The 20,305-nt window shown below is 45.8% G+C and overlaps 1 protein-coding gene across 4 annotated transcripts in view; it reads right to left on the bottom strand.

Moving 5' to 3' along the window:
- Positions 1 to 4,426: 4,426 nt before the first annotated feature.
- The window catches only part of ST7 (suppression of tumorigenicity 7), a 308,904-nt gene continuing 293,025 nt past the window's right edge, over positions 4,427 to 20,305 (bottom strand). For all 4 annotated transcript variants that reach the window (XM_081102061.1, XM_081102062.1, XM_081102063.1 and 1 more), the window contains 3 exons: positions 15,153 to 15,245; positions 12,383 to 12,522; positions 4,427 to 4,769 (listed from right to left, as the gene is read on the bottom strand). In XM_081102061.1, coding sequence (XP_080958187.1) covers positions 4,674 to 4,769; positions 12,383 to 12,522; positions 15,153 to 15,245 — 329 coding nt within the window. In that variant the 3' untranslated portion in view covers positions 4,427 to 4,673. The remainder of the gene's footprint in view (positions 4,770 to 12,382; positions 12,523 to 15,152; positions 15,246 to 20,305) is intronic.

Raw genomic sequence — 20,305 nt, 5'->3', positions numbered from 1 at the left:
CCGAGAGGGCAGGAGGGGGTCAGGACTCCGCTCAAGGGCTGAGCAGAGGAGAAGAAAATGGCAGCTGCAGAGGCAGACCTGTCAGGCACCTGTCCCAGGGCCAGACTAAAATACAACTAAAATGAAAATATCTACCTGGAATTACCAACTGAGGCCCAGCTGAGGAGACTCGTATCACGGGAGGACAGAAAACACATGGAGACAGGTAGGGAGGGCGAGGTCCCGGGAAGAGCTGCCCCGGATCTCAGGGGCCGTGGGCCAAGAGGGAGGAGGAACTCTCTGCCATGGGAGGGCCTGTTCCCTCAGAAGGCAGGGGCCTGGAGCCCAGAGACCCGCCGCCCAGGTAGCAGCCAGCCCCCTGGCTCCGGAGACCAGAGCTGGTAGGAGAGAGAGTGGCGGATTCATTTATGTTTTTCTCTAAACCGAGAGCCCAGGAGTTTTCACTTGTAACTACTCACCGGGGCTTTGGTGCAGCGAGAGAGATGTGGACTCAGGTGCCTGGGGAGAGGCTGGGCTGGGAGGCATTGTGGGGGACTTGGTGGGACAGCAGCCAGGAGCATCTGGTCCTAGGCCCCCAAACTGAAGCGGCCATTTTTCCAGAGAGGAGCTGGCAGGGGGCTCCCAGCAGCCAGAGGGCAGGTAAAGGAAAAAACCCACTCCGGTGACACAGCCAGCTCCACCCCCAGGGCCCAGCCTGCCACACCCTGCATTTTAAGCTTTTCAGAGGAAACAAATGTAGAGACCAAATTTACGGGTTTCTACAGTCTCAGGAGCCTCAGTGACTGGACTGGGGAAGGGGACATCCGCCCCACTATCCTGGGAACCAGACTGGTACATTCCCCGCACTGGAGAACTGATTAAAACTCCACCTTTCCAGCTGACGCCGTTGGTCCCCATACAAAGATCTCTGTCCAGCTGAGGGCAGAGTAATACTTTGGGCCACTGGCAGAGGAGTAGCTCTGGGACAGGGAGACACCCACCACATTCCCTGAAAGCTCAACAGCACCTCCCCGCCCCCGCCCCCACCCCCCTCTGCCTAAAGCCCTGTTAGAAACAGACTATTGAGTGATTAGGATTGACAGCTGGCTGGCAGGCAAAGGTGGGCAGAGGTGGAGCCTGAGGAACTAGGGCCAGTGTGCTGACTCAGCCCTGGGTCCCTGCTGCTAACCACGCAAAAGCATATAGGACACTGAAAAGAGATACAGAGGAAGATATAAACAAATGGAAGAATATACCGTGCTCATGGATTGGTAGAATCTACTTCATTTACCCATGGACACAGACAATAGGTGAAGGCCTGGGGCTAGAAGAGATCAATGGGGGTAAGGGGAGGGGGGCATATGTAATACTTTCAACAATAAAGATTAAAATAATAATCCTATATAATAAAAGCCTAATATGCAAATTGTCCCCTCAACCAGGAGTTGGACCAGGGGGTGAGGCCGGCCAGCCAACCAAGGGAAGGGAGGCCCTGGCCAGCTGCTGGCAGCTGCTAGGGACCCTACGCCTGCACGAATTTCATGCACTGGGCCTCTAGTAATAATAATAAAAGAGCTAAGCAGAGTACTGGAAGAAGCAGAGGGAAGGGAGCATTGGGGTCACAGCTTGGCCTGAAGAGCGACTCTGGGTTTTAAGGTGAAAGGGCTGTTAAGTTCACACAAGTTTAGAAACATCTCCCTCCTCCTCACGTGATTAGCTCCTCAGGGATCATGGACTCATTTTCTTCAACAGTTCCATACCCAGGCTGGTGTCTTCATTCTGCCACCACCTTCTCCACCTTCACCTCCCCCATTCATCCCTTTACGCCTCACAGTCCAACTTCTGCCTCCCCTACTCATGAAACTGCTCTAAAGTCCTATTGACGTGTGCTTTTCCATCCTGTGTTACATTTCTTTGCTGCGTTTCCTGGAATGAGGGCTCTTGATATGTACTCATGTTGGGCCGTTTCCACTTGCCTTTGCCTCCAGGCTCTTGAACATTTCTGTAAAGTCTTGTCACAGTCGAGTCCCCAACTCAGGCAGGTGGACATCACTGTGGACTTGCGTTTGTATTCCAACACATATAAGTTGAGGCAAAGGGACACTTAATAGATGGTTTCCCCATCTATTAAATCAAATAATTGTAATCATAACTACTTATTCTTCCAGCTCTAAATTGTAATTCTATGCCTCTCCTGGTCCTTTGGGAACCAATCTCTCTCCTCTGAACATGAACTAAAGTTTACATGTCCTTGTCATGTATTACATCAATTCCATGAATCATCTGAGCACTCATTCCAGGTCAAGGGTTGTGCTGGGGGAATAAGTGGTAAAGAGGCAAATAAAGGCAGATATGGCCCCGCCCTCAGGAGCAGCCCTGCTGGTGTGCATTTAGGAGTTCAACCTCTTCCAAGAAAATTTCCAAAGGGCAGGAGGCAGGTGCATGACCCCATCAGGGCTTTGCATAGAGGCGGAACAAAGACAAGCTTGTTGAAAGCATGAACAACCCGTGGGCGTGTGAACATTACCTGCCCACTTGGCTTTGCTCTGGGATGGAGACCGGGAGCCTGCAGGGTCCGGCTGTGAGGATGTGTTGTGGCCCTTTCCCCACACGCTGCTATTTGAAGGCTCCTGGGGAAAAATTCTGGATTCTAAATAAAAGCGAAACAAAGTACATAAAGGACAACCCCCGCCTCCCCTTTTTAAAGCACTGGATTGAGATTTTAAATAGAGGATTCAAGGTTGATTATTTTTCTTCTTTTGCTAAAGCCAGATGCTGTTGGGATCCATCCCCAGCAGGTCCAGGGGTTCCCAAAGGTGTGGACGGAGTTGGCGAAGAAGGAATGACATGGAGACAGTGTTCAGATGATCATCATAGCCAGGTTCTGTGTTTTATTGTCTTGTTACATCTGTATTTATACCAGTTGATTTTAATCCTACCAATTTATATTCCAAAGGTTAGGGCATTTCTTATCTCCATTCCAGGGAGTAAAGATTATGTAGCTTAAGCGTGATTGTTCGTAGTTAAAGTGATTAAACTACCCGCCTGGCACTTAGTTAAGGGGTTTTATTCCCTCCCTAACTTCAGGGAAAAATCCCTATCTGGGGAAACAACCTTTCTCAGAGAGGTGACCTTGGTTAAAACACATAGCGCCAAGAAGGGGAGCAAACATATTAAGAACAGTATGCCATATATGCCAGGTCCCTTGAAACATATGCTGTGCAGATGTTTCTTCCCTGCAGCGACTGTGTCAAGCAGCAAGGATGGACCGGCTTCCGGCAAGATGCTCTAGCAGGTGTAAATCATGTAGGGAGCTTTTGAAAGTGGTGAGAACAAATGATCACTAAAAGGCTCAAAGAATGCTCATATTCCAAGCAATGCACACACGACATAAAAAAATACCCTTCTGACGCCACGGCTCTTTCCACTGCCAGAGAATATACAGAATCCTGGAGCCTATGATACCATGGAGATAGCACATCCAGAGAGCTTCAACGAGATTTTCTAGCCTGTCCAGAAGTCTTGTTCTAGAACCACTCAGAGGACATGTGATCACTCCCTACTTCAAGAGCAATTGCTTCTACAGAATTCAAGGAAGCCAACAACCAAGCAAAATTATCCATCCTGATCCCAGCCATTTGCTATCCAACCTTCCTGCTTGTGGGTACAAAACATCTACTCAGAGGAGAGCTGAAGGAACCCCAAGCCATCAACCTCTATCCCAAAAGGGAAGCAAAGCTCTCCAATGGCATTCGCTCACAGAATGTTCTGCCAGAGAGAGGAAAGGAGAGATGAGAAAGAGAGAAAGACCTCAGTCAGTTGCTTTTTCCCCCAACCTGGGATCAAACCAGAAACCTAAGTATGTACCCTGACCAGGAATCAAACCCAACACCTTTCAGTGCAAGGAATGATGCTGCAACCAACTGAGCCACACCAGCCAGGGCCTCTCTGACCTTTGTGCTCAATTTTTCTGTAAATATTAAACAGCTCTAAAAATAAAGTACCCTTCTGAGAAAACGTTTTCAAATGGCAATGTAGGTGAAGTGGTCAGGTTCTACAACAAAGTGTTGAGTCTACAGCCCCTCATCAAAAGTTTTCTTCTCACAAGTTGGCAGAAAGCAAAACAAAATGATTCTGAGAACTGAAGTGCTGAGTTCAGTCAATGAGTAGAGTCTGAACTGGAACAACCTGTTATAGCACATCCATGTCAGCTCACTCGCACTTCCTGTCATTCATTTTGAAGCTTGTTTTGTGCATTTGGTCCGTGAGGACGTTCAGTTTGGGGCTGCAAAAGATGGTACTCTTGAGCCAAAGAGATTCCATTTTCTAAGCTACTGATGGCAGGAGTTCTAAGGGCCTGCTGGGTTTCATAAGCAAAGTAAACCTGCAGGTTTACTGGGGACACACAAACGTTTAGGATTGGAAGACACAGAAAGGTCACAACTGGTTACTGCAATACACAAAAGTTTATTTTTGACTTTTTTCTTTTTTGAAGGAAATAATAGAAATAAACATTAATAAATTTTGTACAACAAAAACAGCTTTTAATATGGAACAGACAGCCCATGAATGTTCTAAATCTCCAAATGGCTTCCCTTTTTCAAAGTCATGCTTTCTTGTGCTCTGGGAGGAATCAGCATGGAAACGTTGGTGCAGTCCACTGGGCGCAGAGAGTGGGAGGACGAAGGGCTTCCCTAGATTCGAGTCAGCTGGTGCCACAGGCTGGACGGGAGGATGCTTTCCACTTTCTCCATGACAAAGTTTAAGGGGGCAAACAAAGTGCTGAGGAACTGCAGAGAGAGCAGAAAGGCGCAGCTGTCAGGAGAGATCTCATTCAAGATTATAAAATAAACCCCTCCAACCCAGGTTTGCATCTAAAGTTCTGTGTTATAAAAGCCTCAAAAAGCTGCAACTTCCTATTTATTCTACAGGAAGCACTGGTTGATGTTCAAACCTACATTCCAGTCCCCACCCCTGAACTCTCAGAGGTAAAGGCAGAAGTGTCTCCTGGCAGCCCCCTTTGAGAGCCGCCCCACAATTCTGAGTCCTCCCATTAGCTTTTAGGATCTCCTAGCTGCCCATGCAGATGACCTTCAAAAGGGATTGATAGGTAGCAAGTGGGCAAAGGAGTTAACATGGTGACAAGAGTTAAAAATGGTGACCATCTGCTTACCAAGCTGGGTATGGAACTCACTAAGTGAAAAAGGGAATTTTTAAAGTCAATGTTGTATGGCTGTGAACTGCTTTGGATCCTATAGTCTCTCAAACACCTGTGCAGCCCATGCTCATTTCTGAACCACCTGCATCATGGCAACCTGCATCACGATGTGCATCATGGGAGCCTGAGGAGGGCAGCCAACCGGTCAGCCTGCCAACAGCATGTCCTTGTTCAAGAGGTGCTGCTCGGAGAACTTGGGGAGCTATTTCATTTGGTTACTAAACTTCCTGCTCTACATGCAGAGAATAATTTAGCATATTAACTGTGCCTTTTAAGAAACCCAAGTGCTTCGCCGGAGACTCATTTAACGTAATCTCAAAACTGTCCTGATTGTGTCCTTGTGAAGAACCGCCTTCACTTCATGAACCATCTAATATTTGGCAGAAGAGGGGCCCAACCTAGCCGGCACAAGGGGCATTTGGAGGTTCCTTTGCCCTTTGTCTCTTCAGAACCCAGTTATCATCTCACTAGGGTCCAATACCTGGTCTGAGTACTGGGGAGTCCTTTGTCCTAATCCCTTGTCCATAGCACATCATTGTCTATATTACCAAGAACTTCCCATAGAAGTGACGTGAGTATATATGCAGAGGGCGGACTTGGTTCTTAGGTCAGAAAATGAGTGGACAGTTCACTTCATGAAGTCAGAACAGGCCTCTCTACGGGTCGTGTGTTCTACAGACTGTGGGTCTTCGGGGAAGGGTATGGTAGGCAAGCTTCCCAGATTCATTTGACCTCAGAATCTTTCCTCCTCCTTTTTAAAAAGAACCAGTAGAGTACAAACTGGGAAGGCCTGTGACACATTACAGCTGGATCATCAAGTGTGAGGATGTAAAGAAAACCCAAGGTAGTGTAAGACTTGGAGCCTTTCTCCTGCTGTCTTGTACCTCCATTACATATATTTGCTCAGTGAGGCTCTTAAGCGCTGGGTGAGACATAAAGGAGTGTAGGACAAAGCTGCTATTGTCAGGAACCTCAAAGCCTGGGACTGGAGGGAGCGGCACCAGCCTGTACCCAGCAGAGTAACAATGCCAGGTAGACCAGGATGGAACAGGGGCACCAGGACTCAGAAAGGGAGAATGCTTCCTGGTGAAAGGATCGGAACATCTTAAAGTGAGGCAGCTGAAACAGACCCCAATGGGGGGTTGGATATCAAAAGGAGAGATGGGGAAGGATGATAAGGAAAGAAAGAGGAGTAAGTGGACCCTCCAGGCCCAATAGACAACTGGAAGAGAACGGGAAACGACTGGTATGACCAGCAGATGGTAAGTGGTCGAGCTTAGCTGGACGAGTTACAGGCAGAGCTTAAAAGTAGTTAGAAGGATGCGAGGGAGGGCCTAAAAGCCAGGCTGGATTTGTAGTTAAGAAACAGGCACTTGAGCAAAGATGGATGGCTCTTTCCTTCTTCAAGTGCATGCTAGATACAGTATAAGGCAATCTCCAGTCACCCTCTGAAACTAGCCTTTGAGTGCACAGAACCACTTTAGATGCTCACCCTACAGAATGACTCCCTATGCCGACCCTTTTCAGTTTAGAGTTGAACGAAGTTGTAAGGCATCACGAGAGATACTGGCCCAGAAAGGAGTAATTACTTCCTCTGAAAGAGTTTGTAAAATCCTGGTTATGAAAGGATAATATGGAACAGGTCTACTGATTGCATTAACCTAACAGGATAACATTATACAATTAAAAATATATACACATTTTAAACTTATTTTTATGTGTTCAGAGACTACCATGCTTCCTAAATCACAGCATCTGCCTATAATGCTCATTTCCATGAAGAGGAGCGGGGTGCTAAAGAGGTCTGGATAAACCAGAGATTCTGACAGGGGTTGGAAGACGGGCTAGTGAACAGGCGATGTTGCTGGTGAGATGATCAGATCCTAAAGAGTTGACCAGAAACGATTTAGAACTGCTGACGGTGTGCCTGAGGGGGAGGAACTACCGAAGTACTAGCATGTGCCGTGCGTGCGTGCGTCAGAGGAAAGGCGCGCTCAGGTCTGCACTTGGGCTGTTCCCCGCTCTGTAACGTGGAGACTTCAGGGAGCCTCAGCCTGGGCAGCAGAATGAATGGGGATGTTGTTACAAAGTTGCTTTGTTTTGGGCACTGACCTGACGTGGGTAACAAGTGCAAACGGCAAGGCCTCTGGAAATCAAGAGGTGAGCCTCTCTCCCCGTTTGATGTCTGTAATTACTCCTCTTCCCCAACGTGCACTAAGACCATGGGGCCTGCCTCCCTGGGCCCCACCTGCCTTCTCACCAAGGTTCCACAGAGATTTAAGTCCCCCTGCCTCCGAGGTATATGATAATTGAATGCTCTAGCTCGCATCTAGAATGTTCCATCCTGAGGAAATTGAGAAAAGAGACCCCAGTTTTCTTACAGCTCCCAGTTGTGATGCGCTCACTTTATTACTAAGCTGCTTTCCTCCTTAGCGCCCTGCCCCCCAGCCTCCTTCCCACACCCCACCCTCAGGGAGAAGCTGCTGAGCCCTCTCATTTAGAAACTAAATGAAGGTCAGCAGCTTTCATTGGAGGCACTAGAAAAAAGTCTGATAGAACCCATCTTGCTTGGGATGCTCATTTATATTTCTTTGCATGTTTGAAGATCAGTCCTTTTATATTTTTATGTTTTGGCCAGAGACACAACCAATGCACATAGAGGGACAGCAGCTTCACTCGCAGACTTGGGAAGTTTACCGCGTAGAGAGGTAAGTCTGAGTGCGCAGCACCAGGCAACCCTGGAACGGCTCCTCTCTTTCAATGTCCAAAACCTCTGTCCAGAGGGCAGAGATATACGGTCAGATGTGCCGTGAGTCAATCAGTGTCTGGTGGCGAGAAAACGCAACTGAACAAATGAAAAAGGGAGAGTGACACTGCAATCGCCTGACCCTCCTTTTCCTGAAGCACCGTCACTCAGAAGAAGGTGGTGGCGCCCAACATGCTCAGTGACCTTGGAAACGCCTCTGCTTATCTGAATAAGTTCCAGGTGCCCCCTGCAATCAGACAATTGACATTTCACTGTAATCAATATCAGACTTCAAAGAGGGCAGGGCCTGTAAAGGAAGACAAGAGTCAGAAGCCAGCGGGCTCATCTTGGGAAGGAAGGAGAAAGACTGCGGGGTAGACAGGGCCCTTCAAAGCAGAGGGGTCAGAAGGCTGACCTTCCCACGTCCTCTCAGGGGCTGGGCTGGAACGTAACTTATTTATATGGGCACCTTATCTTGGGAGCCAAACATTCTAGGAGGAGTGAGTCCTAAGTCATTGAGGTAGATTAGATAGGGGAGCCAGCTGAAGGCTCTCGTTCACTACTTCCAAGGGCTCCCATAGGCTGGGCTCCTTATTGGCTGCACATCAACATGTAAACACACGACAGAGCCTCCACACTGCATGTGGCCTGGGGTGGCAGGGCCATCTCTGCATCTACTAAAAGTCATTATCCCAGGGACGTATCGCAGGCGAGGGCTGGGAAAGTCTGTTTCACGAGCAGCAGATGGGTGGAGGCAGCCTGTAGGGCAGCTGTGATAACCTGCAGGAGGCTTCGTGAGGGGCCCTGTGGAGTGACAAGGGTGAAAATGTGATGTGGGGAAGACTACAGGGGCGGTGTGGGGAGGAGGAGGGCGACACGGCTCATCTCTTTCAGGCCATCCATCTTCCTTCCTCACAAAGTCTCTCCAGACATTTTGGAAACTGTTAAACCTTAATGAAGGGCAAGATGAATGTGATCCTCCAGACAGAGTTTTAAAAGCAGAAGCAAATTGATCTGAGTCATATTGGAATATTACAAGGAGCTGACCAAACGCCCACACCTTGGTAGGGTATAAAATATGATGAGCCCTGCAAAGCAAACTTATATTTTGTTCAATCGTTTGATCAAAATCAAAACTTGAAAACATTAAATAAGGAGAGTGCCCCTTGTCTGGCACCACAATGAACGCATCTCGGACACTCGGGGCTGCACAGCCTTCCCGGAGAACACCCAGTCCGCTATTTACTGTCCCCGTCCTCCCAATCCCATCCTACTTAGCGCAGTGTCCGGAGATGAGTCATTTCATTCAATGCCGTGGCTGGCTCCATACCTGAGTCACCTCGGAAGTGTCTGAGAACTCAGATGCCCAAACTGCATCCCTAACCAATCAAGCCAGATTCCCTTGGGGATTGGTGAGGGCAGGCATAGTAACTGTCAATCTCCCTAGATCCGTGGTCGGCAAACCGCGGCTCGGGAGCCACATGCGGCTCTTTGGCCCCTTCAGTGTGGCTCTTCCACAAAATACCGGCTCTTCCACAAAATAGTGACTTCTGCGCATGGGCTACGAAGTTTCAATCGCACTGTACGTGCGCGCCCGCACATGGTATTTTGTGGAAGAGCCACACTGAAGGGGCCAAAGAGCCGCATGTAGTTCCCGAGCCGCGGTTTGCCGACCACGGCCCTAGATGGTTCCCAGGTGCAGCCTGGGGGAACCACTGATTCCTAGAGTGCTCGCCTCAATCGCTCTGATAGCACCCCACACAGCCATAACGTTCTTGAAAGGAAATGTGGTCCTCAACCCGTCATCAGCATCTGGGGTCCTCGTTAAAAAGATTCCTGGTGCTAAGCCTCACAATTCTGAATTCCTGGTAGGACCAGGTGAATGTCATGCATCTAGAGGCTGAAAATCTCTATTCTAATCCAAAACTCCCACCAAGTGCTAGTTTTTAGTTTAATGGAGAATATGGGGCCAATAACATACTTTTACAAAAATGCCTTTAAAATGTTTAAGAGAGTATGAACATAGGAGGAACAGTAATTATCTAATGTTGTAAATATATTCTCACTGGGTACAGAAATCATGCCATGTACAGAAGACATAAGGAAATTTAAGATACTCTGCTTGGAGAAAAGAGGAGGTAGTCAGAAGTTCCAGGTGGCCATCAATGCATTATTTATCGTAAGAATTTGCAAGAGGAAATAGGCTTGTTTACTATAGTTTTGGAGGGCGGAGTAGGAACAATAGTGGGAATTAAAGGGAGGTCAATTTTATCAGGATAAAGAAAAGTTCTGAGTGACCCAACAATGAAATGGACTTTGATGTTAAATAGGTGAGCTCCCCATTGCTGAAAGGATTCAAGATGAGTCTACATGATCTCCATCATGTTTCTGTTGAAGGCATTTTGTTTAAAGTCCCTTTCAACCCTAAGAGTCGATAATTACAAGTATAAAAGAAGAGAAGAAATGCTAGGCTGCATCTGATTTTTACACTGATTCTTTCTGCAGAAACCACTACCATTTATTTATTTAATAATCATTTATTGGAAAGCTACTATGTGCAAGGCACTATGCATAGCTTTGGGGATACAGAGATGAGGAAGACACAGTCCTGCTCTCAAGGAGCTCCCATTCTAAAAGGGCGACAGGCAAGTTTTCAACAATTATATAATACAATAAATGTGATCATATAGGTATGCATGAAATACTGTGGGATCATAGAGGAGAGATCTAACTCAGCTTAAGAGAAATTTAGAAAGCTGAGTATAAAGGAATAAAGAGGCACTAGTAGGGTGGACAAGTGGGGGTGGTGATGGGAAAGACCATGCCACGCAAAGAAAATAGCATGTGCAAAGGTACTGAGGTAACAAGACCCTGGTGCATCTGGGAAGGCTGAGCAATTCCCTCTGGCCCTGAGCAGTGTCTGTGAAAGAGCTGGGAGAGATGAGGCTGAAGGGGCAAACAAGGGCCAGATCACAAGGGACCTTACATGCCATGCTAAAGAGCTGGGGTTTTATCTTAAAGGTGGTGGGAAACCACTGGAGAAATTCAAGCAAGGAAGTAACATGCTCTGACTTGCAATTTAGGAAGCACATTTTTGTGTTAGTATGAAAGAAAGACTGGCGAAGAATAAGACAGGAAGCAAGGAGACCGCTTAAGACTTGTAGGATTCCAGGCAAGAAATAACGAAGACCTAAACTAAGAGAGAGGCCATGGCAGTAGGAGGAGAAGATGTGAATTACACTGACTGATGTCTAGTGGCTTAGGAGGTTACACCCAACAGGTTTTGGAGACTGGACAGATGGGATGTGGGGAGTGAGAGCGGGAACAGCAAGGAGGACTGCTGGGTCCCTGGCTTGAGTGACAGGGTGCTACTGTGGAGGCCAGAGATACAGGAGGGGAGCGATTTTGGAGGTGAGGAAGAAGGGTGATGAGTTCAGTTTTGGAAATGTTGAGATTGAGGTCCCGGTGGGAAATCCAGTTCATCTTCAAAACACATGAAAGTACTCTTGCAATTCCAGTCCCTGACCTCTGCCGAGCAGAAAATGTCAATCATCTGGAAAGGGATGAAATCAACCCAGCTATGATAAAAATCATCCTTTCTGACTCCATTCGCCTTGAAATCAGAAAGGAGTTCCAGGAAAACAATGGATATGCTTTTCCTTATTTCTTCTGTTTAAAACTCATCTGTGGCAAAGTCAGTTAACTTACCCTGTGTGTGCAGGTCGAAATGGTCAGTTTCAACACGGAAACAGTGGTTCTTGATGGTCAATTGCTGGTGGCTTTTCTGATTAAAGCTTCTCTCCACAATCCTCCTTAAAGATTCTTATTGGACTTACATATTTCTAAATGTCGTATCTGTGTACTTCTTACTACTACAAGCTCTTCACACCCTCTCAGTTCATTTCCCAAATAAGCCAAAGCAGCGGTCGCCAACCTTTTGGACCTCACGGACCACCAGTGGTCCGCTGACCACCGGTTGGCGACTGCTGAGCCCAACGTTTGTAATTATTTAAAAATTTTTAATTTAAACCATCTTTGAAAATGTAAATCTCATATTTCTTGAAAAAAGACTCTTAATATCTAAAGATTGAAAATAATGTCATTCAATTATACAAAACTAAATAACCTCCCAGACATATTTCATTTTGCTAAGAATCCCTTCGTTATTTATTTAATCCTTTTAGACCTTATGCATTTGGGGGAAACTGCTGAGAACTCTTTGTGTAGGAAACAAAGTAAGGCACACATTAACGAACAATCTACACTTTCTAGTTTGAGCCTGAGCCCTTAGATTCCACTGATGATAAGGAAATTAAATAGTGAGCAAATGATCAATACAGGCATATCCTTTTCTATGCAACTGCACCCCATTTCTCTTATGTTGCTTCTCTTGCTTTCTCCTCCCCTTCCCTGAGGCCTCCCTCTTGGCAAATACTCACAGCTTTTGCGAAGACCCCCATAAGTTCCGGAAACTGATGTGTCAAGAGGGCCAGCATGGCTGTGAAGGAACACAGTCCGGCAGTAAAGAGAATAAAGAAGGGAAGCTCCTTCTTTGGGTAAACTGAGACCTCGTGGAAAGCTGTGGAGAAGATCAGAGGGAATATCAAGGCTGGAACACCAAGCATTCTCAGGGAATTTCTATATGAGGGATGGACTCTTCAGAGCTGTGGTTGAAGCCTGTTGCAAATGAAAAAGGCAGGGCACTTGAACAAACCATGGTCAACATTGCAGCCAGCCTTCGGCTGCCTAACTGCTTCTCCCAAGTCCATGTTCAGCTGTCAGTGCTCTATAGGAGCATGACAGAGCTCATGTGGGGATATCACACATTCATGGGCAGGGACAGCAACACCATCTATGCCTAATGTATAATATTCCTTTCTCGAAAGTGAACACAAAGGCAACAAAACTTTATTCAAATTCTAAAACACATGTTCATTGTATACAACCTGGAAAATCCAAAGTCAGTACACTGAGAAAAGAGCCTGTCTCTAGCTTCTCGCCTGCCGGTAATTTTTAACCATCATATGGCAGCGATATCAGCTCATCTGGTACTTTTTCCTGGTGCGCGCTAGGCACGTTGGTGGAGGGGCCGCCCGGACAGAGAGACGCGTTCAGCAGGACCTCTTTCGCTGGCCAGGGCTTTGGAGATGAGGGTCATCTGGCACAATTGCGGGAGACTCGTGATGATGAACATAGCGCCAAAATACATAAATAAGTAAATAACTGGTGCTCTTTAGAGCATCTCCCATAACTTTTACATTTCAAATGCTGGGTTTGGGGAAACCAAAAAGCTGTACCACTGAGAAAATGGACTCCCTGCTTCCTGTGGCTCTGTGGCTGCCTGTGACCTGGTTGGAGGGGGTGCTGACCAGGGGAGGTGGAGGCTGGCCTCCCTGAGAGGCCAGCACCAGCTGCCCGAGGCCCTGGTAAAGGGAAACCATGCAACTGCATGTGGACAATATTGCCACTTGAACCAAAAGGATCCAAGTGCTCCACTTCCGTCGGGAAATCCAAGATGTAAAGGCCTTTCCTTGACTGCTCAGCTCTCATTACTTAGATCCCTAAGAGTCATCCACTCTGCTGAAACTAAGAGTGGATAGGGGCCGAGAGGGAGAGAGGGGCAAAGCTAACCAACCACACACCTGAACCGGGGAAGTCAACCTGCTAGGGTTCAGACGTGGGTGGAAGTGTACTCGGGGCCACTGTGGCAACAGCGACTTTCTCCATATCCTCACTCTCAAAACCCAGCCCCCCCAAACTTTTGAGGGGAGATCAGACTTGGACCACTGCATTCAATTAAATAAATGTGAGCCATAATTTCCTACTTCAGGCTTATAAAAATTATTCCTGTAAAGTTTCTTTTAAGAACTGTAATCTTGTCGTAACAGTGAATCTACCCCCATGGAAACTTAGTTGGACTCAACTAAAACATTTAAAATAGTGTACTTTTCAGAAAACTGTCTCTCATACCAGAAAACTGAAACTTTAACAAGGATCTCCCTGAAGGGGAAGTCAAAAGGTAAAGTATGGCCCATAAGAGGGGTTTCTGAAATCAAATCTAATGTAGTGTGAGACACCAGACCCTTGTCACAATCGGACTCGGCCAGCGAGGAACAACATGTCACTGAGGCCTCCCAGCTCCCTCAGTAACGAAGTGTACACTGGGGCTAGCTAGCAAGGAGGCAAGTGAGCCACCTCCTGCCACTGCAATTTAAGACAGAGATTCGTTTTGCACCCAGACCCCACCATGTTGGAGATTTATGACTGGCTCAATAATGCTGGTGTTGGACAATTTACTATGCACTCAGGGCTCCAACGTTACACAATTCCTCTGGGCAAAGTATTTAAATATGTTACAGTTATGAGGTATGATATAACTGGGGCTGGTAAGAGGGAGGGGTGGCAGGAGAGAGATGGAAAGAAGGACTAGCCAAAATTTGGAGCTCATTATCTGAGGGAGAAAAATAGATCCTAAGTCAGGGCCACACGAAGAGCCTGGACCTGATCCTCATGCACAGTATAATTTGATAATAACTAGTTACCCCAAATTGTCAGAACGGTGTCGTGTTACAGTCAACCAAATCGTATTTTCCACATGTGGTATGGGCAGACCCCGGCTGGTACGGCACTTGAGGGCAGAGGCCCGCTCATACCGCGCGGAGGCTGCACATGGGCTCCGCACGTGGTGTGCAACTCACTACGTGCAGCTCTTAGGTGCTCGCGGGAATCCCTCTGGCCAAGAGTACTGCAGCACCACAGAGAACACACCTCCCGCCCCACAACTCCACCTCTGGCAAAGGTGCCAGGGTCCTGTGCTGCTCTCCCATCAGTGACTCATCAGCTCCCCTGAAGTCTGTGCGAACTGCCTGTGGCCGGAGGAGAGGCCAGGCAGCACTCTGCACACTAGACCAGCCCAATCAACATCAGCCCTAAAGTAGGGGTCTCTGTGCTCAGGCCAACACGATGCCTCTTCATGTAAATTTCAGTCCTGGGGGTGGGGTGTCTTTGTCTTTGACAAATCTGAAGAGATTTAGAGGAGCAGGAAGCCAAACCCACTCACGTAGCTCACTTTAATGCATATGCTATCAAATAAGCACAGGGTTTGGGAGAAGAGTAATAAAAGACAAGGAACATTATAGACATTTATCATTCCCACCCCCACTCAGGCACCCTGCTCACGGGCAGAAGACAAAGAGAGGGGAGACTTACACGGGAGCAGTTCTCGGTCTGCTGTTTCTGTGCAGATCGGGTAAGGATAAAAGAGATGCCCCTTTTCTAGGGGATAAGGGATCATCCGAAAAGCTGAAAGGAGAGACAGTATGTTAGAGGTTCAATATTTGTCTCAGAACTTCTCAACTTTTGAGCATTTTCATAATGGGGAACACTTCTACAAATAACTCCTAGAAAGGATGCAAGATTTCCCCAAACTCTGAGTCACTGCCAGATAAGCTGTCAGAGGTGCATTATGATGTATGACTCACACATTAATCTCACTATATATTCTGGGCAAACCTCACAAAACTGGGTGGGGATGGGGTGCAAAGGAGTAGGGAAGCCATCAATTCCGATGCCCAGAATTTCCTCATCTACAAAATATTATTAAAATGCCATAAGCACTAATCCAATATAGTTCAACTAATGAGAACAGCACAAACCTGCATTGAAATGCTTCCCCAAGAAAAAAATGTGGATTGACTTGTTGGAGCCTGTTGTAGATGCACAAATATGAAAGGCATTTTAAAATCTATCTAGGTGGATTAGAATTCCAACCAAGATGGATAAAAACAAAAATCTAAAAATGCCTGACTTGGGAGGTATTTCTAAACATTATGAAACATTTAAACCTTCAACATCATGTGGGAAAGAATGGATCCAGAGAGATTGTGTTTTGATGCCGGGCCACCTCAATTCAGCGTTTGTGGCATCATATGACATGAGGTCTCACACTGAATCCTGGCTTTCCGATCAATCCGTCCCTTCCTATATCACCTGTGTTCCTCTCCCTGTGACCATGTCATCAGCATGTTAGTCTCACATTTCCTATGAACAGTGCTCATGGAGGTGATTTTTCTTCAGCAGATGTCCTTTAACTACAGAGTGCTGTAGATATAAAATATAAAAACTGAGCCCCACACTGGGAAATGTTGGATATCAATCCTTGCCTTCATGCCTGTCAAAGAGGGGTGGTGGCAACACAGGATTCTTTTTAGTTTTAATGCAACATTTCAAGGAATTGTAGCTACACCCTTAGCTGTGTGATTACCTAAACCTTCTCAAAATGCGGTCAATGTATGTATTTATTTTTTGCATACTTATTTCAAACAGGAATCAGAAACAAAGAATGTTCTCCCTCACAAGAAATGACAAGGTTCCATTGTAACCAGCATCGGTGCACATATGGTATTTATTCTGGTGTCTGAATATTATTTAAAAGTAAAAACATTATGTATGTGATTCCAGCATTTGGAATGCAGTCAATCTACACCACAGTGGTATCACTCTGAGGTTACAGCACATTGCCACGGAGAATATAAATCACTAGAAACGCGGATTAGGGCAGAGCCAGTTTGCTGGCAGTTTGCTGAGTTAAAAATGTTATCAATTTTCCTCTCGTAACAGAAACCTCTTAAGCAGAGATTAAAACATTAAGAACACCCCAGTCTCTAACTGTTCTTAAATGAAAGGCTCACCCTGGCTCAGTCAGACCTTAACTTTCATGCAAACAAAGATGACTTTTGCCCGCGACCAGCCAAGAGAGCTCTCCATACCGGTTGTGAACACAGGGATCACTCCAAGAAACCGCATCTCTCTTAACAGAACTAAGCTTGCAAGAGGAGGAAAAAACTACAAAACCGAACAAATCATTTGAGTCCTTTGTAGGATACACCAAAATCTTTTCTGGGAAGTAGCACCTTTAAATTTAAACTGCGATACGGCAGGATTTTAATACTATTTCCCATAAATGATGGCTCCTTTAAAAATACCCCAAATATGTAGAAAAATGTATGTGAAAGTTTTTCTTTTTGCTTCTTCTTCTTCTTTGTTCTTAAAATCCAGATTCTCCATGTACAACTGGGCTGCTGTAGTTAAGAATCTGCTCAGGTTTAATGATATAAATAAACCCTCAGTTTTCAAAGTGACTATAAATTTGAATGCTAGATTTTATTCAAAATTTGAAGTCAGTTTGTACTTCAGGGAGTAATTCTTAAAATGAAATGCAGGAGCACAAGATCTTGAGAGTTGTCAACCATGGAAATCAAATGGTTAGTTGGTATCTTTTCAATCAGATGCCAAATGTATTTTTACATGCATTAAGGTAGCTTTTTTTCTTCTAATCAGTTCTGGTCTTTTTGGAGAGGGTGGAGACATTGATTATATACAGCTTAAAAAGGCACACACACACACACACACACACACACACCTTGCACTGCCCCCCTGGCCCCCACCGCCATGATTGTAAAGATGTGTATTAAGGTGCTCTTTAAAATCATGCTCTTTCTCATGTCAGTTGTTATTTACATCGAGTTCATAAAATAATAGTAAGACTTTTGGCTTCACTGAACAAAAGCAAATGCAGTTTCTGTTTGTATAATTCTATCCTTCAGCCACCCTGCTGTGCAGGGTCAGGGAAGTGCAGCTGTGAGATAAGCAGAGTGAGCCTGGAGCGGGAAGAGGCGCTGCTCATGCCGCCCCAGCCTCGCCTCCACCTCCTGGGCCTTTCCCTGCAAAAACGTGCCTCAACTGCTCCGAGAGAACCTCGTGGCTTTAATGTCCAGAAATTTTGCAAGAGCAAATATGAGCACACTGATATGGCAGTGCAAATATGAAGGAAAATAAGGTCATTTAATCTATTTTATGAATTTGATTTATTTTATGTGCGATCCCAAACCTCCTAAAAATCTTTTCTGAGAAAACACTCATTTCCAAGAAATTAAAGATATATATTATTTGCTTAAAAACAAAACAAAAAAGCTAGGGTACTCCGTATACTACATGGCACACAAATGGCAGCTGTCTGTTCCTTTGTGTGCATCGCTCCCTACCTTGATCTGTGCTGTGCCCCTGTTGGGGGTGACAGGAACCGGGAACCAGTTAATGAACACACCAGGCCCCCCCACAGTGAGTCTGAGGGGTTGCACTGCTGCCTTCTACACCGGAACAGACACATTTTCTGGGCTCCTAGCCTGTAAGTGAGGTGCACAGCAAACAGTCTCCACCAATACTGGAGGAAAGCATCAACAGAACCAAAGAGTGGACAGAAGGATGGTGCGGGAACAAGTTCATGCCTGATTTCCCCAGTGAAACAGACAAGGATAGAAGGTAATGCTTTGTCTATGCTGTCTTTCCAAAGAGGATCCAGAGACCCCATACAGACAGATTACTTATACCAGTGAGAACTGAATTTGAGTCCCAGCTCTACCTCCTGAACATGTGAACGTCCTCCTCAGCAAGGATCTTAGAGAAGTGGTCCCTGCACTGACAGAGCTCACTGCCCAGGGCAGAAAGTGGATGCGCCAATAATCATGAAAATATGTGTGAACGTTCCCACTGTGACAGCTCCTGATGGGAGAGATCCGTGGGGCTGTGTTTATCTGGAGGAGGAGGGGAGGGGTGTGTGTGTGACAGCTAAAGAAGGAGCTGAACTCGACCAAGCTAACAACTGCATGTCTTTGGGTGGGTCATTAATCTGTGTCGAGTCTCTTGGTCTGTGAATGAGAACATCACAGACCTGGTGAGGCTGTCAAAGGGACTACGTGTGACAGCAGAGGTCAAGGTGTCTATACACAGTGCCTGGCTGCTTAATACAAGCTAGTTTCTTCTTTCCCCTCCCTTTCTACTAACCCTCAGGTTCATGGTCTCTCTATTAGGTCATACTCTAGCTTACAAATAAAAACACTGCTTGTTTGTAAACAATTAGAAGTACAAATGATAGAATAGAAAATTATCATCAAAATACAAATTTTATATTCTCACCTTTTACTGCATTGTAGGAAACTGCCCATGAGGGCTATGTCTTTTGTGAGACATTTGGGTATGACAATAGAGAAAGTACAAAAGTCAAAAGCCCGGGATCTGGTCCACATTCTTTCAGTATCTAGTTAGTGGCCTTGAGAAATCAGTTTCCTTTGGTTAGATTAAATGATGTTCCACTCTAATTCTGAAGAGAAATTCTAGAGATTTACAGCAGATTCATAACTTTTTAGGAACTCTGGCACTCTGCTCCTACTTCCATGACAGTACTGCTCACACACACACACACACACACACACACACGTGTATGTACATGTGAGTATATCTGTACATATGTATTCACCTACACATGTTTCTCCCAAAGCATTTCAGAGTCTTACTCATCTTGGTATCCCCAACACAATGCCCGACACAGGAGAGACTCAATAAATTTTTGTTGAGTAAAGGAATGAACAAATTAATGTACAATCAGAAAGAGCGAATTTCCTTTTTAAAAATTTTTAAAAACTCAGGTGGATCCAAATTGTGGTCAGTCAGCAAGACTAAATAACATGAAGGAGCAAGCTGGGCTCAGTGGGCAGAAGGTGGGAGCACATTGCCCTGGAGCTGGACACTGGCTATTCGTAAATGGTAACTATCACCAGGGACTTTAGCAGACCACTGCTTCTCCCAAGAAACAAAACCTTAGCTGTCAGGGATGGTGCCCTGGGGGTGGGGATCTCTCCTCCCGCAGCCCCAAAGGTGCCGCCAGCCTTTTGGAGGAAAGGTTTAGCTAGAGGAAATGCCCCAAGGCCCACATCTTATAGCAAGTAGCATTTACCATTAGGTTCAAAGAGAATAAATTAGAATCAGAATTTCATCCTTTGCTTTAACAATGGGCTACTTTCTCCTCTCAAAGGAAATACTCTGCCTTAGTCCTCCTAAAAACCACCACCTTCAAATCTTATACATTATTTAGTGAATTCTTGGGGGGTGGGGGGAATCTCCAGAAAGAAAATAAAGAGTCTTACTTGGTAAAGTGGAATAAATGGAAACAAAGAAAGGCTAAGTGATGTACCCCATGGCATACTAGTCTTCTGATATATAGAATTATAAAGTTAAATATTAAAGTTCACAGTTGAAGTTAGCAGACTACCTTGCTTTATAAAATAAATGCAACCAAAACAGCTTTGAAAAGATATAGGTAGGAAGGAGATAAGGCCGCATCAGTATTTAATACAGTTAAGACAGAAGATGTGCCATTTAAAATAGGGCCCCAAAAGGCACAATACCATTGTAAATAAGACCCAGTTCAAGCAAAATCCTGCATTTATATGTGCTTTTTATATTCAACTCATACTTGCAGTGGTGTGTGTGTGTGTGTGTGTGTGTGTGTGAGTGTGTGTGTATGT

This window comes from Myotis nattereri, assembly GCF_964212035.1.
Source record: "Myotis nattereri genome assembly, chromosome: 11".
Classification (NCBI taxonomy): domain Eukaryota; kingdom Metazoa; phylum Chordata; class Mammalia; order Chiroptera; family Vespertilionidae; genus Myotis; species Myotis nattereri.
This window is presented reverse-complemented; position numbering and strand designations above follow the sequence as displayed.